Consider the following 27,984-nt stretch of genomic DNA (forward strand, 5'->3'; position numbering starts at 1 on the left):
GTTTTAGTTGCTTTGGGCTGGGGAGGCACTGAGTCTGAGGAAGGTCCTCATTGTGGCGAGCTCCCTCCCACTTCCCAGCCCTAGAAAAAACCCTTGTCCCACTTTTCTTCCTTTTGACTAGAAGTCCACCATGGTTCTCCAAGGCGGACGTGATTATTTCTATTTTATAAAACAAGGTAGCAAGACACACAGGCAGAAGGGGTACTGGCTAATCATAAGTACTTAATGAAAAGTGCAGAATAAGAGTCAGTCGCTTGGAACCCATAGATGGACACTTTTTCCAAAATGTTAAAACTTATGCCATTGAGACTTTACAAGAATCTTTGGTTCTGAGAGAAATTAAAGTAGATATTTAGGAAAAGTGATTACGTGTTTCTGATTTGAATGAGTTATATTATTAAAAACTATTTTTTTCATGGAGGTTTAGTGGTTTTAAGAATTATTTAGAGGTTATAACATATTTCACTAATTTATTTTGATAGAAAAAATACTTCATGCGTCCATACCTACCTAATAGTTCCCTCAAATACAAGAAAGCAAGGGAGGACCACTGCCATAGAAACAGGCAGGAGGCCCATGTGGAGGTTTCTAGACACTCTGCAGAGCAGGTCCGTGGAGCCTTGAGGGGAATAGGAGCACTTGACTTCCTCCATTCCTTCCACTAAATGTAACTGAGCACTTTCCAGGTTCTAGATAATGGTTGTTATTATTTTTACACTGTTTTAAAAGGAGAGACAACCATGTATACCACCAGAATCCAGGTAGAGTCCTAGATAGAGCTCTGGAAACTGCATTTCAAATCTCAGAAAATGTGAGCATTGGAGAACGCGGAATGCATACATTTTATCCAAATTAATATTAACCTGGGAACATGGGGCTTTCAATAACTCAAAATGCCTTTCTAATAACATGAAAGTCTTCATCTGGTATAAAGGTCTTCATTTTAATTAAAAGGGAAAATCAATAGTTATAGGAAACTATAACCGAAAAACAAGCTAATTATTTGTGTCAACACAAGCTTTATCGCCACTGTCAGGGTTTCCCTTGATTTATGAGATGAATGTTCCCTATAAAAATTGGAATTTTATTACAAACACTTACTTTCATGATGATTTATCAGTTACAGAAAATCAATGGGAATTTCATTTTGTGAAAATTGTAATTTTATAAACAGCCAGGTAAATGTGTGTAAAACTGGAGCCCAACACTTAGATGGCTATTTAGCAGTGAGGGGGCCCTCATGGTTCAAGATTAATATATTTTCAAAAAATTTATCTTGTAGACATTGAAAACGTCTAGATGATGGATTGTGCTAACAAGGCACTTATTTAATTATAATTAATGATGGAGGCAACATATAAAGAATGGGCTAAATTTTCAGCTGATTTAAAGAAATAATGTGTCCTGCATAAATCTATCATTCAACCAGAGCCCAATATATACAGTAGATATTGCAAATATATTGTGGGTTTTTCCCCTGCATTTTCTACTTCTTTTGTTCACAATGTTATTTTAAATCGAATAGATTTTAAGGGTAGCAACTGTAGAACAGTTTTACTTGTCAATCAACCTTACTACTGCTTCTGGCATGACTCGATTATATGATTGCAGAGGTGAAAGTCAAAGAAGAAAGTGTAAGACTCCAAGAATAAAGAATTTGGAGATGAAAGTTAAAAATATAAGGGAAGAGTAGAAAGAATATTTTATGTTGGTTGTCATTTATTTGACCAAGAAAAGCACCAAGTTAAAAAGAATATATTATTTGTTTTTGAGAAGTTACACAACTCTGTCCAAGCATCATACGCTGGATAACAAAGCAGTTTCTCATAGAAAGAGACCACCAGGGGGCTGATTTCATATAAACGAATCATACGGTTTATGTTTTTTTTTTCCTTTCACAAAATATTGTATGTGAGAGTCACCCATGTCGTTACATGTAGAGGTAGTTTCTCTCTTTCCATGTTTGTTTATTACTTCTATGGTTAATGAACATTTAGGTGGTTCGCAGTGGTTGACAATGGTGCTCGCATCTCCTGGGGACATTCTCTGTACCTATTGTGTGTAGCTACTCATTTCTGTTGGACGCATGCCTGAAATATTTCTGATGTTCAGCTTGATGGTAAAACAGTTTTCTAAAACGGTCATATCAATTCAGATTTCTACCAATAGTGCAAAAAATATAGTCATTATTGTGTTCTTTATGTTTTAAAATTTGGAATTTCAAGCTGTTTGTTTTAGTTGCTTTGGGCTGGGGAGGCATTGAATATGAGGAAGGCTACAAACCACAAAGGGTTTCTTAGGAATTCCAAACCATCTGCAATCATATCAATCCAAGTAACACTGATGGAATTTTTGTTCTCTTACAAATGAACATAAATGATAAACGTGACTACAATAGTGTTAAAAAGATTAAAATATATGCCAAGCATAAAAATGTATGCTCTTTTTAAAATGTTCTTCTCCATTTTATATATATATATATTTATATCTTATATATATCATATATATATGATTCAGGTTAAATATGATATATATAATTCAAGTTGTTTGACAACATTTGGAAAGATGAAAATAACACAATAATTTTTACATTATGTAAGTTTTCACTATTATTATTATTGTTGTCTTATTAGTCCCCAAATATCAATCGACTATGCTTTTTTTTTTGTTTTGCAATTTTTGTTGGCACAAATAATATCAGGTTTTCCTTCTTTAATGTATTTAGTTGAGATAAAAAGTACAATACAATTTGGGCTTCATGCTTTTCAGTCTTGGCATAGACAAGAGGGAAGATTCAGCTGAACAAATGTTTTCCCTGCATGACAGAAGGTTTCACATTTGCCCTCTGAAGGAACAAACTTGATGATCTTACTTGCAAAAAACCAGGACAGCCCCGTGTAGAGGGGCTGCCACTGGGTGGCTGGCAGGGACTCTGAGAAGGGCCCATCTCATCCTAAGCTGTTGCTCTGTCTCCAGCGGTCCTTAGGTTTGTTCTAGAATCAGCAACAGCAACCATACTGGAGCTTCCATTGCTTGGTAACAGTTCTGCCCTCTGGATCCAGAAAAATAATTGTAGTGCCTTTCTGTGTACTGTCCACCATGCGCCATCTAAGCTTCCTCACATCCTCCTTCTGATGGGTCTTGTCGTCTTCCTCTCTCTGGTCCTTCTTCTTCTTCCGAGGGTGGTGTCTAGTACTGAACCTAACCTTCCACAGGCAGTCTGCCTAAATGTGGTTTTAAGCATGAAGTCCCCTGTTCAATGAGGACCATGTGCTAATGAAAAAAAGGTAACTTCCTTGTACCGTGTTGTCTTGGAGCTGAACTTTAAAGTCAGCCTTGAAATCTTTCCCAATGCATTACTGTTAAGCCAGGCTTACCTCTCCTGATACCTTCATACCTTTTGACCATTTTAGAATTAAATGCCAAGTTTTTGACTCCTGTCTCCTTATATATACAATTGAAGTATGTGTGTGTGTGTATATATATATATGAACACACTTATACAACTATATATAAATTATTTATATATTTGTTATATAATACAATAAATTTAATTAAATATAACTACATACAGTTTATATATATAAATGTTTATACTTAAATATATAATTAAGCATATATTATACAATATATAAATTATGTAATTATAATTTATGCTTCTATAATATATATAAGAATGAACTGTGTATAACATACGTACAGTTTAATTCTATAATGTAGTTTTATTGTTTATATAATTTATATACTCTATATAATACTTTTATTAATTATGTATTTTTTTAACTTTTAAAATTAATGTCTGATACATCTAAGTGATTGCTATTTTCTGCCAACCAATGAGTTTCTTATATCTATGATCTTGGAGCAGTTTCAAAGTTGATATTCCATTTTTAACCTTTCTTTCAATTACAGATACAAATGCCAAGTTCACTGATCAGGTTTGAGAAACAAACACTTAGAAATTTTTCTTTAGTTCACTGTTGTTCAATTATTGAGAGCTCTAGAAAAAGATCAATTAACATTTTAGAGACAAATCTGTTAATCAACCTAACTGACTATAGGATCAGTCCATTGGCCTTGTAAATACTGACTTACGGTTATGTTAAATCAGGAACGGGATGGACATATCCATAGATAAGGATCACTGAAGAGAAAGTGCGGACAGAATTTCTCTACCAGACCACATGGAGTCTCCCTCATTCACACCCACCCAGGCTGGGTGTGCGCCCACCTCCCACCGCCAACACGTCCGTCCCACCTTTACTCCATTCTAACTGCAGCCACAGAATATGACAGTCACAAGATAACGGCAGATATGGGCAGGTATGGAAAAGGAGGATCGGCCTGGCCTGGCTCCAGGTGAAGGGAAAGCACATTAGTTTCACTCTAATAAAATTTCAGGGCAGCTTCTTTGCAACCAAAGAAGATCAAGCTAAGAACCTTCTGGCAACATCAGAAGGCAATCTGAGATGGATAATATTCCTGATGAAGTCTAGAAGATATTTTGGCGCTGGGTATGGTGGCTCACACCTGTAACCCCAGCACTTTGGGAGGCCGAGGCAGGCAGATCATCTGAGGTCAGGAGTTCAAGACCAGCCTGGCCAACATGGCGAAACCCCATCTCTACTAAAAATACAAAATTAGCCGGGTGTGGTGGTCTGTACCTGTATTCCCAGCTACTCGGGAGGCTGAGACAGGAGAATCACTTGAGCCCAGGAGGTGGAGGGTGCAGTGAGGCAAGATTGCACCACTGCACTCCAGCCCAGACAACAGAGCAAGACTCTGTCCACTGCCACCCACTCCCCACTCGGCAAAAAAAAAAACATATTTTGTTGAAATGAATTTGCCCCTGGATTCTGAGGCAGGAAGTTCTGCGTACATCATGTGCCCCAGGGACTGGGTGGCAAATAAAGACTGCTGGTTCCAATGTGTGCTTCTCAGCACCCTCTGCATGTCATTCCCCGCAACTGACCCTTGTTTCTCTACTGGTCATTCTGAAGTAAACAATGAAAGCATTATGGATTTTAAAATGTGTAAGATAAGAGATATTTAGACCGGTTTGTTGAAAAATTATTAAAATCTCCAGCAGGAGCTATAATGAGTTCCCTTTGCATTCTGACTTTCATGGGAGGTATTTACAAACTGCAAACTGTCTCCGTGACCTACTAGTTCCTGGAGCATGGAGGATGCTGTAATTTCTCTGGCACTGCAGGGCTTGGTGTCCTCTCTGGCACATGGCAGGTGTTCAGGGAATGCTACCTTAATGGGGTCAACGTTCTCATCGTCACAATGTGGGGAAAGCTTAGGCAGTTTGATTGGGAAGGTCCATTATTTTCAAGCACAGTCATGTTATTTTAACTTGGAAATCGAAGTGGTATGGTTTTTAGGAGACTGCTTAATAAATTGAATAGTTTTTTGCTGTATTAATAAGGATTACTCATTATTAGAAACATACAGGAAATGATACAATATGATCTAGGTATAAAGCTTAGAAACCAGGGAAAAAAAGAACATTTCATTACCAAGCTCTGTCCTACTGACTACAGACTCCCCATTTTGCTCAGCTGCAGGAAATCCAGAATCTTTCTTTTAAGGTTCATTGTGTGTAAATTACTGAATCAGGCATGTACGTGGTGTGAAGACCTTTTAGGATTAAAAGCGATATTACAACGCTTTTTCTGCATTTTCATGCAACCTATATGCTATAGCATGCTTAACATGAATGTAAATACAACAGCCAAACTGCGGTGGATATTTACAGATTAGGTGCCTAATAATTAAAATCAATGATAATAAATAGCTATTGATTAAAACTTAGCAATTGTTCCAGTGTATCAAGAAACTATACATATCCTGTATACTGTGATAGTGATATAGCTTTACTAATAAGTTGCCAGCTGTTGCTTATATGATTTCCAAAGATAACTGTGAATAAAGGAATTAGAAACCATTTTCAAGCTATTTATCTATCTAACTCCTAAAATTTCATGGCTAGAAAGAATCAAAATATATTACGCTCTTGTTTTTTTTTTTTTTTCTTATAAGATGGAGCATCCTTACCTTGGAACTGAGCGTTAAATCCTTTGCGTCGGTGGTTGCTGTCAGAGGTGAAATGGAGTCGCAGCCAATTCTTGCTACTGATAACTGGAGAGGGGAGGTTCATGCCAGTTAGCCTAGAGAAGAGAGAGAGGAAAAAAATCTCCCTTGTAAACCAACAGAGCAAATGTCCTATATCAAACCCGCTTTAAAATCCGATTACTTAAACCCTTCATCTTGAGATGCTTAAAACAGAAGCCATGTATTAACTGACTTTGAACCTTAAAATGATCAAGATAATTTTATCTTTGCCCAAACATAAATGCTAAATCCCTTGATGAAATGAATATTTTCAAAAATATTTGATACTTTCATTCTCCTTTATTAACGGTGAATGCAGGAGAAGGTATTCTTTTGATCTCTTAGTTCTTTTCATCAGGATCTTAATCACAATGAATCAGAAAAAAGGAAAAGAAATAGGCAAATGATAAAATTCTGTCTTTCACAATTTGAAGACTTAGTAAGTATTTATTTATTTATTTATTTATTTATTTATTTATTTATTTATTTATTTTGGGACGGAGTCTCACTGTATCGTCCAGGCTGGAGTGCAGGTGGTGCGATCTCGGCTCACTGCAACCTCCGCCTCCTGGGTTCAAGCGATTCTCCTCCCTCAGCCTCCTGAGTAGCTGGGATTACAGGCATGCACCATCGTGCCTGGCTATTTTTTGCATTTTTACTAGAGACAAGGTTTTGCCGTGTTGGCCAGGCTGGTTTCGAACTTGTGACCTCAGGTGATCTGCCTGCCTTGGCCTTCCAAAATGCTAGGATTACAACCGTGAGCCACGGCGCCCTGCCAAAAGACTTAGGAATTCTATTTAACCTGAAGTAGATGCCAGCAAACTGTTTCTCATGGTTGGTAACAAGCTATATTCCCAGCATCCCATTTGCAGGACTAAGAACCTGGGCCTTTCCTACCAAAGTAAAGAAGAGGACCATTTATGAGATTGATGACAAGAACTGCAAAAGAGATTTGAAATGGAATAAAATTATGTTTTAAGAAAGCAGTGCATTCATCTTTTAAAAATAAGATGCAATCAATTTCTGGTTAAGCTGTTTAAAATATCCAGTTCACTTTACAACGTGCAGTTTAGTTGTCAGAAACAATCATGTGTTTTATTTCTTACTACTGAAAACCTTGTGTGCTTACTAAGGAATAAAAGCATTCCAAGATATTAAAGCTCCTGCCCGTTAGAGGCGCAAGGGACACATTTAGTTTTTCAGTGGCATAAGCATCACTGGATTAGGATGCTTCTGATACAGGATTGCGTGCTGGCTCGACTTTGTACTGCGTGAAGCACTACAGGTGGATCATGTTTATGAACCTCTGTTTCCCATTGTATAAACTGGGCACGAAAATACCCATATCAAGGGTCGAAAGATGATAGAGATGCACATGTAAATGTACCTGAAGCACATTCTCCATGTGCTCTACAAGTGGTTGTGCACTAAATAGTTATTTTGCATCTTGGTAACAAAATCTATTTTCAAAATGATGCTTATTAGTGTAGATAATCTGTAAGGGTTTAAGCAAATTGCTTTTAGCAGGAACTTGAACTGTGGTGCTGCATGTGGGCCTGCCTGTGAGCGCCGCAGCTGCTTGGTAAAGCTGAGGACCTGATTTCTACACAGAGGATTTCCTACGAAATGGGTCACCTGTGTAGAGAGCATTTCCCTACTTATTCTATTACCTGGAAGAAGCAGCACCAGATGAAATACATAGTCAAGCTTTCTGATGTCAGGGTGCTCTATTCCCACTCTCAGGTTTAAAAATGTACAGGATCCACTTTAAGTTAAAAGCCAAACCTTGACTGTAACCAATTGCAACAGTGTTTATGCCACTGTTTGAAATAATCTTCTGTAAGAGAAATGCACTGCTCAGATTTGCCTCTTTGCTTGGATTTATGTAGTACTGGCTGGTGACAGCTGTACACAGCTGACTCCAAGGCATATTTAATCACCTTTTTTTATTTTTCTGATGAGATTATGTTACAAATTCTATAGGCCACATACTTATTTGCCTAATACGGAGAATGTCTAAAAAACTGGATTCAAAAACCCCAAAGCCTGTCCAGCTCACCTGTACTTACTGAACTTACAGGTACTTTAAAAAATCATTGTGGCCGGACGCAGTGGCTCACACCTGTAATCCCAGCACTTTGGGAGGCCGAGGCAGGTGGATCAAGAGGTCAGGAGATCGACACCATCATGGCAACGGTGAAACCCTGCCTCTACTAAAAATACAAAAAATTAGCCGGGCGTGGTGGCGGATGCCTGTACTCCCAGCTACTCAGGAGGCTGAGGCAGGAGAATGGCGTGAACCTGGGAGGCGGAGCTTGCAGTGAGCCGAGATCGCGCCACTGCACTCCAGACTGGGCAACACAGTGAGACTCCTTCTCAAAAAAAAAAAAATTCATTAGTTTCTTTGTATATTAAAAATCACAATAATTATTTTTATACACACAAATATCACATACAAAAAATGTTAAATGCAAACATAGAAAATTTAAAAACTACAAACACATAGATATACAATGAAATTAAGCACAGAAGCAAGCCTACCTTTTCCACATCAGATACTATCCTAATGTAAAATATATACATAGCTAATAGTATCCAAAGCCCTCAAAATACTGCACTGATAAGTATTCAACCCCCTGTAAGTTTCCATTTCATACGGTGATAGAAGACTATGGATACAAAAGATCAGTGAATGCAGGAAGCTGCATGTACTTGCTAAACTTTTCACAACGGCGATCAATGCTTGTTCTGTTGTTGCTTTGAACATATATATTTTCTCACTCGTATTACTTATTAATGGTTCTGACTGCAAAAACCAGGTGGAATTTTTTTTTTTTTTTCTTGAGACAGTGTCTTTCTCTTTCACCCAGGCTGGAGTACAGTGGTGCAATCACAGCTCACAGCAGTCTCCAACTCCTGGGCTCAAGCCATCCGACTGCCTCAACCTCTGGAGTAGCTGGGGCTATATGTGCATACCATATCTGGATAGTTTTGTAATCTTTTAATTTTTTGTAGAGACTGGGGGTCTCACCATGTTGTCCAGACTGGTCTTGAACTCACAGCCTCAAGAAATCCTCTCACCTTTGCCTCTCAAAGTGCTGGGATTACAGGCGTGAACCACTGTGCCAGCCTGGAATTGCACTTTATTTGCATGCCTACGTTAATAATGATCACAAATAAATCTCCTCTCTACCACCACCTACACCCACATCCCCTCTTTACTCTCATCTGTACTTCCAAATACCTACTCAGAACAATGATAGTTTTGTGTCAGTCAACAGGATATTTCTGTAAAGGGCCAGGGAGTACGTATTTCAGGCTTTATGGGACACATGGTCTTTGTTGGAAACTGTTCAACTTTGCAGGTGTACTTGGCAAGGAGCCATAGAATGGCAGTGGTTGTGTTCCAATAACACTTTATTAACAGACACTGAGATTTTAATTTTATATAATTTTTTTGTGTCACAAAATAGTTACTTTTTGATTGTATTTTTTCAATCACTTAACAATGTGAAAGCCACTCTTAGCTGATGGGCCAGATTTGGCCTGCAGGTACTAGTTTGCTGACCCCTTCTCTAGTATATATGAGGCGATTTGTAAAAACAGGCCCAGCGCAGTGGCTCATGCCTGTAATCCCGGCACTTTGGGATGCCAAGGTGGGTGGATCACCTGAGGTCAGGAGTTCGAGACAAGCCTGGCCAACATGGTGAAACCCTGTCTCTACTTAGCTGGGCACGGTGGCAGGCCCCGGTAATCCTAGATACTCGGGAGGCTGAGGCAAGAGAATTGCTTGAACCTGGGAGGCAGAGGTTGCAGTGAGCTGAGATCACACCATCACACTCCAGCCTGGGTGACAAGAGCGAGACTTCATCTCAAAAAACAAACAAACAAACAAACCAACAACAAAAACACTGAGCTGGAAGATAATTAGATGATTCATAGCAGCCTAGGGTAATTCAGGTTTAAAAAAAAATGCATAAGTCCTGCACAAATTCCTTTTATTTTTGACAGTCTTGCTCTGTCACCCAGGCTGGAGTGCACTGGCACAATCGCAGCTCCCTGCAACCTCTGCCTCCCAGGTTCAAGTGATTCTCCTGCCTCAGCCTCCTGAGTAGCTGGGATTACAGGCACCCGCTACCACACCTGGCTAATTTTTGTATATTTAGTAGAGATGGGATTTCACCATTTTGTCCAGGCTGGTCTCAAACTCCTGACCTCAGGTGGTCCAACCCCATCATCTTCCCAGAGTGCTAGCGTTACAGGCGTGAGCCATCACTCTCAGCCCTGCACAGATTCCTTTTATAGAGAAGCAAGGGTGAGGCCTTTAGACCGATTATACAATCCATTTTCCATGATGAAGCCACTCAAATGAATTGTACCCCGAAGTCGATTTTTGTACATGAATTTCCTGATTTGACCTTTTGCGTTAAACAAAGCTTCATAGCCTTTTGTTGTTTGTTTGGGAAAGGGGGTTGCTCTTGATTTGGCCTTGACAGTTACACAAATGTTCACTTCCTGTTTTGGTTGTTTGTTTGGGAACGGGGGTTGTTCTACATAAGACTTGGCCTTAGAACTGTGTGTTATTCTATCGCTGTCTACAGGGCCAGGAGCTAATCTTATAGCTCTCATCTGACACAAAGTTGATGCTATAAACTCAATTGTTTCTTCATTACAAAGTACGTAATTTAAAGGAAGATGATTACCATACAAATTAGGTGAAATTGTGAACTCTCTAATAACTTGGTGTTTCAGTGAAGATTTAGAAGAAGAGAATTCAACTGAATGGCTTCGTGTGAGGTAGAATCATACCTCCTACAGACAGACACCCAAGCCCCGAGGTCCTGCTCTCTGGAGACTGTCAATGTGTCACCTGACATGGCTCATGGGGACTTTGCAGAACAATGCGCTTACTGAGCTTGGGATGGGGAGATTATACTGGATTATTGAGTGGGCCCAATGTAATGAAAAAAATCCTTAAAGTGGAAGACAGAGGCAGGAGGAGAAGGTTCCAGGTAGAAGAGCCTGCGGACAAAGGTCAGAGTGATGCATTGAGGGCTTCACCCTCTTGGCTGACAAGAAAGCTGCTGATACCTTTATAACTGGAAACGCAAACAAACGCCTTTTCCCATAGAGTCTCCAGAGAGCAACACAGCCCAGCTGACACCTTGATTGTAGATGTGAGATTTCTAATCTATTTACTGAACATAATAAACACGTGTTGGTTTAAGTCATTGTATTTGTGTTAATTTGTTATGGTGGCAACAGAAAGCAAATCTCCTGTTGAGATGTATACGTTAAATATGTATAGTTTTTATATGTCAACCATAACTCCATAAAGTGGCTTAAAAAGACCAAAACAGAAATACGGCCTGTTAATCAGAATGATCTAGAATGATCCTGAGGAAAAGGACAGAAAACAAAATATGGTAGAATGTGACACAATTCTTATCTATTCATAACCTTAGTGAATCCAGGCAGTTTAAACCCTTTCTAAAATGACCAGTGATTGAAGATCTCCCACTGTTGGAGTGAGGTTTCCTGGAAGTCTTCTACAACTGTTAGCCACACTTCTTTCAAGTCTGCTGGATTTGGTTTTCTAATAAACAAATAGTTTGGAAAATGAAAGAGATTATGGGGCAAATGTTGGAAAATTGGCACGAACAGAGACAAGATTCAAAGTAGAAACCTCTAAAAGAGAATAGGGTGCCAGGCGCAGTGGCTCACACCTGTAATTTCAGCAATTTGGGAGGCCAAGGTCAGTGGACCACCTGAGGTCAGGAGTTCGAAACCAACCTGAGCAATATGGTGAAACACCACCTCTACTAAAAATACCAAAAAAAAAAAAAAAAAAAAAAAAAAAAAAATTAGCCAGGCATGGTGGCAGACTCTTGTAATCCCAGCTACTCGGGAAGATGAGGCAGGAGAATTGTTTGAACCTGAGAGGCAGAGGTTGCAGTGAGCCGGAGATTGCACTGTTGCACTCTAGCCTGGGTGACTGAGAGACTGTCTCAAAAAAAAAAAAATGAGGAATGGGGAAATAATGGTTGTGATCAACCAATGTCTTCCTGCATTAATTCAGAGCGCACTGACCATTTTCTCTCCTGATGTCCAGAAACACAGGACACACGCCTGGTGAAATCAAGTGGAGCTTGCCAGGTCAGGGATATCGGGGCTTAAAAAACAAGGGGGTTGAGAAGTGAGAAAAAGAGTAACAGAGTAACAGGCTGAGAAAGGGTCTTCTTAAGGGAATTTTTACATGCCCTATTTCTGGAGCATCTCAAGCTAGGTCAGGAAACCCACAAAGCCATTCAGTGGGAATGTTGGACAGCTCTTTTAGAGATGGCAAAAGGAATTGGTTGTTCTCACTTTTTTCCCCTAAGAATACCAAAGTAAGCAATTCAAAGCATTGCCAAATTCATTTCTTTCAGAGGATTCAACTGGGTTTTGCTTCTGCTAAGAGTTAAAATAAATGGAGGACTCATGGGATCCTTACAGTTACGACGACCTCCTTTGAGCTTAAATAGAACAGGCCAGTCTGTTTCATTTTCTCCAAATAATTGTACCATACATTTTAGGATTCTATTTATAACACACTCCTACTCATTCTTTCATGTAAGCTCCCTCAGCCTCCTTTTCTCAGATGGGATATAAGGGCTAAACACATTGTTCTAACATTTTACAGCACTCTGTATGTATGACTCATGCATTTCGGGTATGTGACTTGAAAAATGAAGAGTCAATTTATGGGGATAATTTTCTAAAATGCGTTTGGAAATGCTAATGGTTTTGGATATTGCTTTGTTTGAGTACTTCTCTTACATTAAGCCAGATTTCTTATGTCTTTAGAAAATCATCAGAGAAATGTCTGGGGGTTCCTCTGCAGTTAAATCTCTTTATGATGACTCAGAAGCCAGAAAGCATTACTGTTATTGGGAGAGGCTTTAAATGATCTCTGCTCACAGTGGGACTAAGAAATTTAATAAACCTATTACTTGGAGGAGACCAGTTTTGTGTCAATTTGGGGAGAAAGCCATATAAAAGATGTGCTTTTTTTTTTGCATTTTGTGGACATGCAATCCAAATGATTTGTACCGTGGTGTTTCATTATCTCTGTTTTGTCAAAATTAAATAGAACAATCTGATCAAACAGAGAGTTCCTGACATGTTATGTTTTGAATTGGCTGTTATTCACATTGTAAGTGAAATCAGTTCTCTCATGAACATGTTTTGAGTTTATACAACTGTTCCAAGTCTTATTTTGGAGATTAGGAAAAGTGACAATGAACTCTCATCTTGCAAGAACATGAAAAACAGTTAAAAGAAGGTCTATGTGTGTCTGTATACACACATACAAATAAACACAATAATACCCAGACACAAATATATATGTATACATGCACATACACATACTTACATAGTTACCAATATTTCTAGAAATTTAATTCAAAAGTTTTATGCACACATATATACTATCTGGGGAAAAACAACCAACTATGAAACAAAATAAAATAAAAACACCCATATGGTATATTTAAAACTGTACCACAGAAGAGTTTTCATTCAACAGTTGTTTAATCAAAACTACCATTTTTTTTTTTTTTTTGAGATGCAGTTTCACCCTTTCACCCAGGCTGGAGTGAAATGACATGATCTCAGCTGACTGCATCCTCTCTCCACCAGGTTCAAGCCATTCTCCTGCCTCAGACTGCTGAGTATCTGGGATTATAGGCACAAACCACCACACCTGGCTAATTTTTGTATTTTTAGTAGAGATGAGGTTTCACCATTTTGGCCAGGCTGGTCTCAAACTTCTGATCTCAGGTGATCCATCTGCCTAGGCCTCCTAAAGTGCTAGGATTACAGGCTTCAGCAACAATGCCCAGCCAAAATTACCACTTTCTACAAGTCATTTCTTCCACCCGGCACAGCACTCATGATTGTCTCTGGCAAAGGGCTTCTCTCTCCCTGACAATGATTTTTCTCCCTCTGGCTCTCTTTTTCCTGGGAGCACTCTCTGAGGCACTATCATGCTCCACACCAGTGGCCATAAGCGTCCCTCTTGGTGACATCATCCACTCCTGCGACTCTAGCCACGGCCTTTAGTTTTTTCCTTTTGCCCTCCTATAGTCAATTTTTTTAATGAAAAAATAATTTCTAGTCTCCTGAGCCCTCCCACTCACTCCAGCTTGGCTCATTCTGCTTTCCAGCCTCCTCAGGTGCACACCGCCCCCATCCCCTGTGTTCTACACCCAGAGACAGCAGACTTCATGCAGGGCGCCATGCAAAGCCCCATGTGCCCTCCTGACTCAGATCATCCCATGCGCTGTCCCTTACCTGGAGATCAGCAGAAATATCTGCCCTGCATCCCACCTACTCTGCACCTGCCTGGTCATTTCTGCCCCTTCTTTAAATTTCAGATCATGTGTCGCATTCTCAGGGAAGCCCGCCCTGATCTCTAAGATCAGGCAGCTCCTCCTTGGCTATGCCCTCTCCTGACACGCCAGACTTACCCTTTGCAGACATTTTCAAAATAGTAATCCCTTGGTATAAGGCACATGGCTGTGCTTTGGTCAGACAGGCTGAGGTAGGATGTTTGTATCCTCTGTGACTCAGCAAGTCTGTAGCACAGGCGTGTAACTCCACTTGGTATCACAGCCATGTAGCCATAACACGGGAAGGCCATGACTTGGCCCTAAGCCACTCTTGTCTGTGGAAGGTATAATCGTGCTGCTGACGCCGTACAGGCACACTGGTGCCCAGTGAAAGAGAGAGAGCCAAAGCAGTCCGTCTGCAAAGATGGTCGGGGGGAGCCAGGACACAGCTCGGCTTGGTTTATTCCCAGAGAGAGAAAGAGTTAAGCTGCTGACCCTGAAGGCAAGGGAGAGCCACCCACGCAGCCGTGTGTAAGGCAGCTGCCAGAGTAAGCAGCCGAGACAGGGTGGACAGTGTGAGGAAGCTGCTGATGACAGCTGCTACTGAATAAAATCATCTTTCACCTGCCTACGCCCCACAGAGTGTTCTTTCTGCTCAGCCCCCAACTCTCTTCAGATCTCACCATGACATTTGGTGTAGTCTTGAACCGGACACTTGGTGATTTGTATAGTTATTTGCTTAATGTTAGTCATTTTTGCGAGACTTGAAGCCTGTCCTATTCTCACGGTCTCTCTGGCACGTAACAGAGTGCTGGGCATGGGGTAGGCACTCAATGCACATTGGCTGAATAAGCCAAAGAGGTCTCTTCACCCACACTCCCAGAGCCCTAGGCCAGTCCCACATCATAAAGTAGAGATGACTATATGAAACCCTCGATGTTATGTTGCCAGCTAGGGTGCTGATACTTTGGATATTTTGTCTCCTCCAAACCTTATGTTGACATGTGATTGCTGGTATTGGAGGTGGGGCCCTGTGGTAGATGTTTGTGTCATGGGGGCGGAACCCTCATGAATGAATGGCTGGTGCCTTCCCCATGGTAATGAGTAAGTTCTCACTCTTAGTTTACTCCAGAGCTGGTTGTTTAAAAGAGCCTAGCATCTCCCCCTCTCCTCTCGTTTGCTCCCCTTCTCACCCTGTGACATACCTGTGCCCACTCTACCTTCTATTGTGAATAAAAATTTTTTGAGGCTCTCACCAGAAGCCAAGCAGGTGCTAGCCCCATTTGGTACAGCCTGTGGAATTCTGAGCCAAATAAAACTCTGTTTTAAAAATAAATTACCCAGTCTCAAGTATTCCTATATAGCAACGCAAAACATATTGACACAAGTGCCTTTGTGGCTAAACAGTGTCATAGTTGGATAAACCCTGTACCTTTGCACAGATACTAGATAAGTGAGGAGATAATGGCGGTAGGACAACGACCAGGGCTCCATATTCTCAGAGGACCCAGGTCCCTGCATGCACACATAATTCTGAGGACACTATTCACATGAAATGATTTCCTCCAAAGCCTTAGACCTCAGCACCCCTGACTGGAGATGCCTTATCTCTTTATCTTAACAACCTCTATGGCAATCAAAAGACCCCATAACTCACTTGCCCTAGAAACGTCCTCAATTCCCACTCCCCACATCTGTCTCTGTTTGTCATGAAGCTCCTCAGCAGGTGTTTAGCCCACAGCCACCCCTTGTTTCAGGATTTCTGGAGGCCACAGGCTCTCAGATGTATATTTCTGGTTGCACTCAAAAAGACATGACTAGAGGGGACCAAAGCAGGGCTCAGGGAGTGGACAGCACGCTCTCACTCCAGGGACCCCTCCTCCATTGAGATTTGCACCGTACGCATTCGGTCACTAAGTCACATGTGTTCCACCTGCAAAGTACGCTTCTCTCTTCTCTTCCAGCTACACACTGCCTGTGTTCCCATCCAAACCCTGGCGTCTCTCCTTGTGCTGTAGGGAAACTCTCTTGCGTGTACTTGTGCTCCCTGCCCCTCTCTGCTCTAAACCACATTACATAACTCTGACATGAAATACCACAAATATAATCAAACATATATAAACAACGTATGAGTGTGAGACACCTTACTGGGCCCTGAAGACATGCGTGTGAGTGAGTAGAGGCACCCACAATCTTTCACAGCAGAGTAGCCCTGGGTGACGGATGTCACACATGAGGCATCACCCAGTTGGGAGTACAGGTTGCTGTGAGTGTCTCCAAGAGAGGATTTAAACTTCTCTTGGATGACAGTTTCCTTGGAGATGTGATATCCACATTGTGACTTACCATGTGTCTGGCTAGACAGGGGCTGGGGAGTTCATTATCTAGAGCAGTAACCACCTGAAAACTCATGGAGAAGCTAAATCACAGCACTGCCCTTTTCTCTTTCTTTTTTTTTTTATTTTGAGAGACATTCTCACTCTGTTGCCTAGGCTGGAGTGCAGGGGCACCATATTGGCTCACTGCAACCTCTGCTGCCTGGGTTCAAGGGATTCTCATGTCTCAGCCTCCCAAGTAGTTGGGATTAAGGTGCCTGCCACCACGCCCAGCTCATTTTTGTATTTTTAGTAGAGACAGGGTTTCGCCATGTTGACCAGTCTGGTCTCGAACTCCTGACCTCAGGTGATCTGCCCACTTCGGCCTCCCAAAGTTCTGGGATTACAGGCATGACCCACCATTCCTGGCTGCACTGCCCTTTTTTCTAAAAATATTTTTCATAGCTTTCAAACACCCTTAAAAAGAGGTCAACTGTCTAAGTACTGAAGACCCTTTATAATATGACTTGACTTGTTTCTAGCCTCATTTCTTATCACGCCCTTTCGTGAACCTTGTGTTCTGCCCATGCGGTGGCGATCACTCCCTCCACTGTCTGCTGTGCTCCTGCTTTTGCCCTTGATCCTGTGCAGTCACTCTATGCTAGCCCCACGGGCTCACTTTTGCCTGTGTAAATCCTTCCCAAATTTCCAAGGTTTTTCAAAAGACATCCCTTCCAGAGACCTTTCCCTCCTTGTCTTTAATAGACTTAACCACTCCTACCTTTACAGCATTTGTTTCATAGGCTTCCCTAGAAGTTACTGTGTGTCTTACATTATTGATGGTTGTGTACAGGTCTACCTCACCTCTGCACTCTGAGCCCACTGAGGGCATTGGTGCTAACTCAGACATCTTCCTCTTCTTTGTAGTATTCTGTATGCACTAGAGCCTTAACAAGTCAATTTATTTTTGCTCCTAATGTAAGTTATTAACAGAAGTGAACCCTAAGATGATAAAGCATTAAGAACAGTAAGAGAATGCTGCTCTCGTCCTCTCATGCCCAGTGGTTTCCCATCAGCACTGCAGCCTTGCAGGTGGGGGCGCCCAGTGGGTGAGATCTGGCATCTTCCTTTTGTTTGCCCCAGCATAGCTCCAGAGTCCTACCGGTGGAGACAGGTCTCAGGAATCCAGTGGGGACACACCTTCACCATTGAGGAAGGAGAAAGAGGAGGATGACAGCACTTGTGAAACATAGGGTATGAGAGTCCATCTCAAACATGACAGACTTGAGAAAAGGCTGTAAAAATGGCCGGGATGCCAGCATATCAGGCATCAGGAATTAACCAAGAGGTCAGGCAGAGAGGATCATTTGGGAGAGGATGTGACAAAGCCCATCTTCTTAAGCTTAAGGACTACGTGCCAGGGAATTGCTCAGAACTCAAGCCTGGGAAATGGCTCAGACAGACAAGTAATTCGATAAGACAGTCGAGAGACAGTGGCCCTGATGGCATTTCTCTGTGGGTGTGTACTTTGGGCCTCCTGTCCACGGAAGGGACAGAGGAATGAGGCCAGCACAGTGGTGCACTTTCTTCTGCTGGACGAGAGACCTGTCACGCCCCACCTGGAAATCTCCTCACAGGCCTTTCAATGTGGGAGGACCCTCCAGGGGTGATGCAGATCACACTGGTATTAAAAATCTTGGTTGCAACAAGCTAATCTGGATCCAAGTCAGTGACCTGAAAAACGAAACCTCCAAGTGCCTGTTTCTAAACCTTGGCTGTATTCAATGTCCTGGCACCTGGGTTACTACTATCTGTGAAGACAGGCGTCTGAGGTTTGCCAACAGGAAGAAACAAACAGGCAGACACCCTTTGCCTCCTATAATACTTGGACATTTGAAATAAGAAGCAGTCGGCACTGGACATGGATATCCATATCATATTTTGATTATCAAATAAGGCAGTGTCGCCAAACACAGAGATCTCTATAATAAATTCCATGCACAGTCAATACTCAAAGACTGATAATAAAGAAAATAATTTAAAAAAACATGGTAACAATTTATTTTGGGTTCACTGACCATTTTCTCTTGATATTATTTTTAGCATACATATTCTTTAGGAATATCATTAAAAAACACATTTTTCTCCTTAATCTTGGGATAAGAACAAGTCTTATCCTAGCTCATTCCAAGAGCCTGAAATGAGTCTACCATTTTCTTTTTTCTAGCAAATTTCTTATATCACTTGATAGACCGACGCAGACCTTGTTCAGTCAGCTGGTAAGATATCCAACAAGTCCGATGGCAACAGATGCAGCCTGGCTAATGCAATCATATGGGTCCCCAAGCGAAAAGACCTGCAGCCCTCAACATCTGAGATCATATGAGCTCTCATAACTCCGGAGCTCTTCAGCCACTTTTCAGCATCACTGCCTGCCTCCTGCAGACCCACTTAAACCTCACTCAAGTGCAGTAGCCGTGGGGTTCCGCTGAGGCTGCTGTGTCTCCAGCTGGTCTGTCTGTGCTGTGCTTCTTAGGTCACGCTGCCATCGTAGAAAGCAAGTTCATTCCATGCACAGGCTCTGGACTGAGGCCAAAGAGCAGCTCAGGCTCTTTTATGGAAACCAGCCGCCTTTCTCCCCGACCTGCACACTCTGCAATGGTGTGGTCATTACAAACACGGAAAGTGGAGTCATATTGACCTGGGTCCAAACACAACCATTCCCCTTCCCATCTGGGTGACCTCAGGACTTTACTCAGCCCTCCTAAACCTCAAAATTGTTCATTGTGTGAATAACGATACATGCTACTGCAGACTGCAAGCTGCTGCTGTTCTCTCAAGCATCTTTTTCTACTTCCCCCAACCTAAGGCTTAGATTTTGCTCTGATCCTCACTTTATCCCATAACATCCAAAGCTGATTCCTGACCTTATGCAAATACGAGTGTGTGGATCTATCTCTCAACTATGTTTTATATTCACGTGCATATATATTCACGCAATACATACTGTATATGATATATGGTATACAAGTAATACCTATATATTATGTATATTATACAGTGTATGTCTACACATACTTTGCGTTAAGAGAACTCAACCTGAAGATGATAAAACACTAATAACACTCAGAGAACAGTGCTCTCATCTTCTCACGTACACGGGCTTCCACCAGCACTGCAGCCTTGCGGGTGGAAATGCCCAGTGGCTCAGATAAATAAATACGTCTATTTATTTATATATCATGTTAAAAAGTTTCCCAACTTGTTACCTTTTTTCCACTTTACATTAATGATGTGAACATTACACGTCATTGGATGCTGAACTTTTAAATATTTCAAATGTCTTTGCAGTTCCAAACTCCATGAATGCACCAGGTATACAAAACAGAATCAATCTTTGACCCCGAGTATAGACAGCTACGGTCCATCTGATTTAGAGTCAAATATTTAAAGACAGGCAAAAATGTGTGTCTTCAAAGGTAGCAGAGAGTGGGTGGACAGTGAGGTACGAGAACTGAAGCCCAGAAATTAAGGGAATCTTTAGGAAGAGTGGTTCCTGGCATAGACAACCACACAGTGGCCAATGGCAACAAGGCAGAGACGTATTCCCCGGCCAACTGAATATCATGATTGAGCCAGGCAGTTGGTTCAGCTTCCCACTCAGTGAATAATCCAACCTAACTGTGGAAGCTCATCTTCAATATGATTGGGAAATTCCAAGCATCCAGCCTTTAAGGAGTAACGTTCCTTTAGATCAATCCGTGTTTATAAATGTTTTAAATTGATTATTGTATCCAGAAAATATATTTCCAACATATTTTTTTCTGAAAATTTCTAATTTATGCCATAAAGAAGAATATAAAATAGCATGAGACAATTTATAAGAAAGTCCAAATGGCTCAGACACTGCTAAACAGAAACAAGAGTACTTTAAGCTCAATACAGAGTGTGACATTAAATAGAAGCAGGAATTGACCATATTTTATTTTCACTTGCTCCAGAAGCTCAGAACTTTTAAGTGTTCTGTTATTGCTCCTTTCCAGCCAGTCTAGCAAAGATATGTAATTTCTTTCTTAACACGCAAACCAAACCGGTGTATCCCACATTACTGACACACTCTCAGAAATCATAAGGCTTGTCCTAAGTTTTGCTGGTAACTTGCTGATCCATTACTTCCTTGGTGGATAGTCTAAAAGAAAAATTGCACAGGCTCTAGGAAATGTCCATCCTAGAGCACCACTTCTTTGAAGGAGGGTCTACTTAGCACTCACTGCTTTTCAAGAATCTGCTGTGTTCCTATGGAAGGTGAATGGAACAGGAAAGGCCTGGCGGATTCCTGCACAGCAGGCCCACAGCACACCTGGGGAGGATGTTAGTTGCTTTTGGACAGGCAGGTGTGTTTGGTTAGAAAGTCAGTCAGGAAAAGTCAGAGTTGAGCAAACTAATTAAAGTGATGACTTTTCCTTATGAGTTACTATACAGTCAAATTGATTAAAAGATGAAAACTTATAATTTCCCCTTGCCATGATTTTACAAGCTTTTAATGTTCACAGACATGTTGGTGGGACCTACAACACGCGAACGCAATTTGATCATCACCATGATTCTTCCATATATGTCAGTAACAAACTATAGTTAAATAGTTGTCTTTAGTTAAAATCATTTTGAGAAAAATTACAAATATGTTAAAAGAAAGTTGTACCAAATTAGATAACAATATCCATTAAATATTATGTTAAAAAGCATTCAATGACACAAAAGAATATGTCAGATACATCCAATTCCAGTGTAAAGTCAGAAGCTGAACTCATTTTCTTCCACAGTTGATGAGAAAATAGAGGATTAAAAAAAAAGAAAAAATATAATATCATTAAAATTAGTGACAAAAATGCATCTAGTTTTCTATGTGCTTTCCTTTACAGATATGTATACGCAGATATAAAAGTGATGTATCTATTTATACATCATTTAAAATCCACTTTTTTCCATTAACAGAATGTTATAGCTCTTTGTATATCTAGATATATATGATTTGTGAATTCTGTGAACTATTCCATTGAATGAACATACCATTACTTATTTAACCAATGTCCTACTATGGCAATTTGGTATTATTTCTGATAGTCTCATAAATTTTATAGCACACCACCTTACGATGCATATGTGTTGAATCAGCACTTTTATTTCACAGGATGGATTCCTAGAAGTAAAACGTATGTGTCAAAAGGGATGTAGTTCTTCAGGACTTTTGAGAAATGCCTATTGCAAAATTGCTCTTTACAAAAAATAGGCTTTGGGAAGAAGCCTTTGAAAGGCACTCTGTGAATTCATACAGTGACCTGCCTTTTGCTTCCTTTTTTTAGATCTGGCCAATTTTCTACCTTTGCTGTGATCCCTGATCTGGGAAGGCTTGAGTCTCTATTTCTAGATTACTCCCTTCTTTCCATCAGAACGATTGGCACAGCGGTCTCCAGCAGGAGACTAACGGCTACCTACAGCCCTGGCCTATGCCACACTCATACAGGTCCCTCTCCCATGACTTTGAAACATTTCTACACATTGCTTCTTTCCTTGGTGCAAGAAAATACTAGGCAACTGGGCACAGTGGCTCATGCCTGTAATCCCAACACTTTGGGAGGCCAAGGGCAGGGGTGGATCACAAGGTCAGGAGTTCAAGACCAGCCTGTCCTATGTGGTGAAACCCCGTCTCTACTAAAAATACAAAAATTAGCCGTGCACGGTGGTGCATGCCTGTAATTCCAGCTACTCAAGAGGCTGAGGCAGAAGATTCTCTTGAACCCAGGAGGCAGAGGTTGCAGTGAGCCAAGATCACACCACTGCACCCCAGCCTGGGCAACAAAGTGAGACTCCATCTCAAAAAATAAATAAATAAAAAGTAAAGAAAGAACATAATAGGAACATTAAGAGACCCGTCGCACATGCAGAACGGCCATAAATGAAGGGAAGAAGGGTCTGAAAGGAAAATTGTTTTTAGTGCTTTTTCCCATCATGACTGACTGTCGCCCCAACACCTTGTGATCTAATTTCATGTCACTGTAGCCATGATGGTGGCTCTCTTTCCCTTCCATCGCCTACTCCATTCCCCGCCAAACCCATACTTAACTGCAGTTTTTCTTTATACTCTCTCAACCATTAAATATTTAGCAGCTGACCTAAGAAAAGATAAAGAAGGAAAAACAAATGGTGCTATAGCTCATATTTTTTAGTTTCATAGCATGTTGCAGGATTAAATTAATCATTTTCAGATAGCTTGGTGAATCTCCGAATTCAATAGGAGGTAAGCAGAAATTTCACTGTGCATGTTAATTTGGACAGTTTCTCTCTCTCTCTCTCTCTCTCTCAGTGTGTGTGTCTGTGTGTGTGTGCGCGTGTGTGTGTTTCATTTGCATGTCTGTGGTGGACAATAGTCTTGGGGATATTGTATTCTCATGATCTGGGAAAACTGTATCCAAATTGTGAACAAAAAATAAAACATTTCAACACACTGGAATTATGACTTGGTGCACTTTGGGGAAAAACAATGACTACTCTTTTTGGGGCCAGCTACTTTGGGATTTTGAAATCGTGTTTGGCTCCCTGAGCCACTCTTGCTTTGAGTTTAGGTCCAGAGGCTGCACCTGCTGGTGCTTCTGGAAGCCTTGCTTACTCTCAGGGATAGCAGACAAAGAAGAACGCTTAGAAATTCAGACGGCATTGCTTCACACTCTGCAAAAAGAGTTTACAAAGGAGAGATTTCATTTAAAATGATTTTTGCAGATGACACCAAGTTATTTTCTCAGTTGCTGGGAGGGGGCAAGCAGGGCCAGGCCAATTCTCAAGCTCTCAAACACACAACAGTTCAGAGCTTCTGCTCATTTGGGTGACTGGACAGCATCACCATTGCAGAAACACAGCCCCCAGACACCTGGAGAGCCTCAGGGGCAGGGAGTCAGGCAGCATCAAGTTGGAGTGAGGTGACCGAAGCCAGTCCTGAATCACCCCCAGACAGCACAACACAGGAGGAAGAGAATGGAGAGGCCCCTAAAGACCTCGAGGCAAAAGCAAACAAAACACAAGATTCAGTGGCATTGACTGTGTGTGTTCAAATGACAGCATCATGCTCTCTCCATTGCAGGAAAGAACTCTCGGAACCCTTTACTATGAGGCAGAATGATATGTTCAATACATTCTCACTCCTTATCCTTGCTTTGCCCACTTTTGAATCTGCCACAGCCTTGATCTGACCCAGATAAGAGCAGAATAAAAATAGCCCAGAGGCAACTGAACAAGCCGTGTAATGTCTACTGGCATTCAACAATTACAGCATTTATCCAATTCTGGGCTGGTGAGAATCCATACCCTCCTTTGAAATGGATAAAGAGGAGCTTCTAGTGCGAGCATCTGAGTCTGCCATTAGGCTACCAATCCAGGCGGTTGATATTAGGGTGATTTTGTGTCAGTGCTCTAAACTGTAAATGAACACCTCCTTTTCTCCTTGAATACTCAGAAAGGACAACATATATATATATATATATATATACACACACACACACACACACAGACACACATATATATATAATACACACACATATTTATATACAGACACATACATATATACACATACATACATATATACATATACGCATACGTGCATATATACATACACGCATACGCGCATATATACATACATGCATACGCGCATATATACATACACGCATACGCGCATCTATACATACACGCATACGCGCATCTATACATACACGCATACGCGCATCTATACATACACGCATACGCGCATCTATACATACACGCATACGTGCATCTATACATATACGCATACGTGCATATATACATATACGCATACGTGCATCTATACATATACACATATATGTATATATACAAATATATACATATACACATATATGTATATATACACATATATACATATACACATATACATACATTTATATATACATATATACATATATTTATATATATACGTATACACACATATATACATATATACACACACACACACATATATATACACACACACATATCAAGCACACCTTCATTCAGCAAATATTGAACGAATGCCTGGTCTATAAAGCACCATGACCCCCAACTGGAAGTCTGTGTTTAAGGCATCTTACAGCACCTCTCAACCCCCTCCTCTGCACCACATCCTTAGTGCATTCAGGGTGACACTAAAAATATCACAGATGAGGGCTGATAAAAGACATGTTTATGGCTCACAGTTCTAGGGGCTGGAGGTTCACTATCAAGGTGCCAGTGGATCCCACTTCTGGGAAGGACTGGATTCCTGATTCAGAGGCAGCACCTCCTCCCTGTACCTTCCCATGACAGAAGGGAAGAAGGGAGCTCTCTGGGGCCTCTTCTATAAGGACACTAATCACACTCACGAGGGCTCTGTCCTCACAACCTCATCTCTTCATGGAGGCTCCACCTTCTAATAGCATTAGGATTTCAACATGAACTCTAGGGGGACACCAACATTTAGACTATGGCATATACTCAAATAATCTGTCACCAAAGTGCCCAACTAGCTTGTGTTTCAGACTCCTCACGCATAATTTGGGGATATAATAGGTTTGGGGAGAGCTGGTAGGATGGGGTCTTGCCCTGTCACCCAGGCAGGAGTGCAGTGGTGCACTCTCGGCTCACTGTAGCCTCGACTACAGTGAGGGTGCAAGGAGTTCTCCCACCTCAGCCTCCAGAGTAGCTGGGACTTCAGTCATGCACCACTACGCCTGGCTAATTATTGTATTTTTGTAGAGACTGGGTCTCACCATGTTTCCCAGGCTAGTCTTGAACTCCTAGGCTCAAGCAATCCTCCCACCTTGGCCTCCCAAAGTGCTGAAATTACAGACATGAGCCACCACACCTGGCCTATAATAGGTATTTAGTGAAGACGAAGTAAGTGCAGTGTAAATTATTTGGCAGTTTTATTCAATTTTGGCCTTATTCTCTATTTGCTGACTTACGGCAACAGCATCTTAATTGAGTTCCCACCTTCAAATTGATGATGAGGAGGGCAAGCCTGATGTGCGGTAACACTAACCGAGAATAAATATCCAGAATAAATATCATTCAGGTGGCAGGCCCATCTACATGCTTCAACAAGTCGTTTTCATTCACTTTCCCTCACATTGTATTTATTATGATCATTACTATGTAGCTCAGGAAAATGCAAACCAATGAACAAACTGGGGACCTGTGAGGTTGAGTAACTTGCGTGACATTACACAGCTAACAGGAGCCTGTACCTGGATTAACCCTGCATCTATTTGCTCTTAATTCTTTTACTTACACAGTTGCTGCTCTATCCTACCTATCTTTCACTCATGTGCTTTTGCTATTTTCCTAAAATACAGGCTGAGTCATGCAGCTTCTTGTCTAAATATGTCCGCAGCCCATTCCCTCTTAGGTTTGAGCATAAATTTACGCTGCATAAAGTGTTATCTAAAGCCTTTTGTGACCTGCACCGCCTGACCCTTCAACCTTATAATTTTCTCTTATCCAACAAGTTTTGGCTCAAATGCCACTTGCTCTGTAAATTCTTACAGATTTCTGCAATCAGAATTGAATTCCAATGTGTTCCCACAGCATCTGGGTTTCAGTAGAGTACACAGTGCCTGAGGTGTTATCATATGGCGGTTGTTTGGATGTCTGTCATCTCCCCAGGATGCAAAACACAAGTTTTTCAAAGATGCTGTCAGCCTGCTTTCCACCATGATATCTCCATGCTGCCTAATGTGTGCTTTGTTGCCTGGCTCATAGGACAGAGGGAAGGTTAAATAAATAAACAGAAAGATGCTGAATGCATGAATTGGTATTAATCTTTCATTCCCCTCCTTAGCGGACAGAACGTCATCTCTTCCTGCTTTTCTCTGTTAATCTTCGGTTGTGAACCTGTTTCAAATTCTCACTATCTTTGTTGAACTGTGGACAACCTAGCTGGAGACCACTGAAAAAATCAGTTTGACTAATGCTAAGTGCAAAGGATTAACAACACGATTTCTGCTCTCAAATTTTGGTGAAAGGATTTCTATTTACTATTCTAATGAGTACAATATGGATGACACAGTGTCCGTTTTTAAGACATGAGTGTGCTGCCCCGTCATTCTCAAGGGATACATTCCAAGACTACCAGCGGATGCCTGAAACCACAGAGAGTGCTGAGCCCATATGTACACAATGTCTTTTCAATATGGTAACCAAGAGGGCTACTGACTGACCAACGAGAGGGGAAACATGTAGCGTATACACAGAAATGCACTGGACACACGGGCGATTCCCACTCCTGGCAGCACCAAGCAGGATACAGGAGATTTCATCATGTTACTCAGAATGGCATACAATTTAACACTTACGAATTGTTTGTTTCTGGAATTTTCTATTTAATGTTTTTAGACTGCTGTTGACCATAGGTAACTGAAACTGCAGATAAGGAGGAACTACTGCATTTCTTTATTTACACCGAACTTAAGTCCAAAAAAGAATTTTGAAAGGTTTAGATAAAACTTTGCAAAACAAGTTAGAAATGAATTGTATGTTAAACATTGGAAGATTTAAAGACAGTGAAAAATAAGTGAGCAGAAGATGAATCCAGGAGTGAAGTTATGAATGCAAGGTATCCTACGCATTCACCTCTGAACCATCTAGCAGACATAGCATAGCAGGTAACAGGCCCAGGTACCTGACTCAAATTACACACCAATTAAAAACAAGTACTTTTGGGAGGGGGCAAAAACAATCATTTATCAATGATACTCATGAAAAGGACACGGGGTGAAGTTATGAATAATATTTCCAATAGGATCCTAATATTAAAAGCAGGGAGAACTTTTACAAGAGCGCAACTTCAAATGATCTCCAGTGTGGACTCATGTGCTCATGTCAGTAAAGTTCATAAATTGTTGGGACTCAAGTGCTCATGTTCAGTAAAAGTCATAAATTCTCGGGGAGAGAGCCCAACACAGTCACTGAAATAAGTTCTAGTTCCTAAATGATGCACGCAAACACACAGTTCAAATGATATGAACTATAAACTTGTTTTATTGCCTTGATCTACAAAAGGTCCACGAAACATTGCTGGGTGCTGATGTCATCATAGGGTCCACTGCTTTCTGCCAGTGCGCAGGGTTGTTACTGACCTA

General features: G+C 41.1%; 1 protein-coding gene across 2 annotated transcripts in view; it reads right to left on the bottom strand.

The window, feature by feature from the left end:
• CSMD1 (CUB and Sushi multiple domains 1) overlaps positions 1-27,984 on the bottom strand; it is a 2,071,408-nt gene that overhangs the window by 813,635 nt on the left and 1,229,789 nt on the right. For both annotated transcript variants that reach the window (XM_055349528.2, XM_055349527.2), the window contains exon 6: positions 6,061-6,173. In XM_055349528.2, the coding sequence (XP_055205503.2) occupies positions 6,061-6,173 (113 nt within the window). The remainder of the gene's footprint in view (positions 1-6,060; positions 6,174-27,984) is intronic.

This window comes from Gorilla gorilla, chromosome 7, assembly GCF_029281585.2.
Source record: "Gorilla gorilla gorilla isolate KB3781 chromosome 7, NHGRI_mGorGor1-v2.1_pri, whole genome shotgun sequence".
Lineage (NCBI taxonomy): Eukaryota > Metazoa > Chordata > Mammalia > Primates > Hominidae > Gorilla > Gorilla gorilla.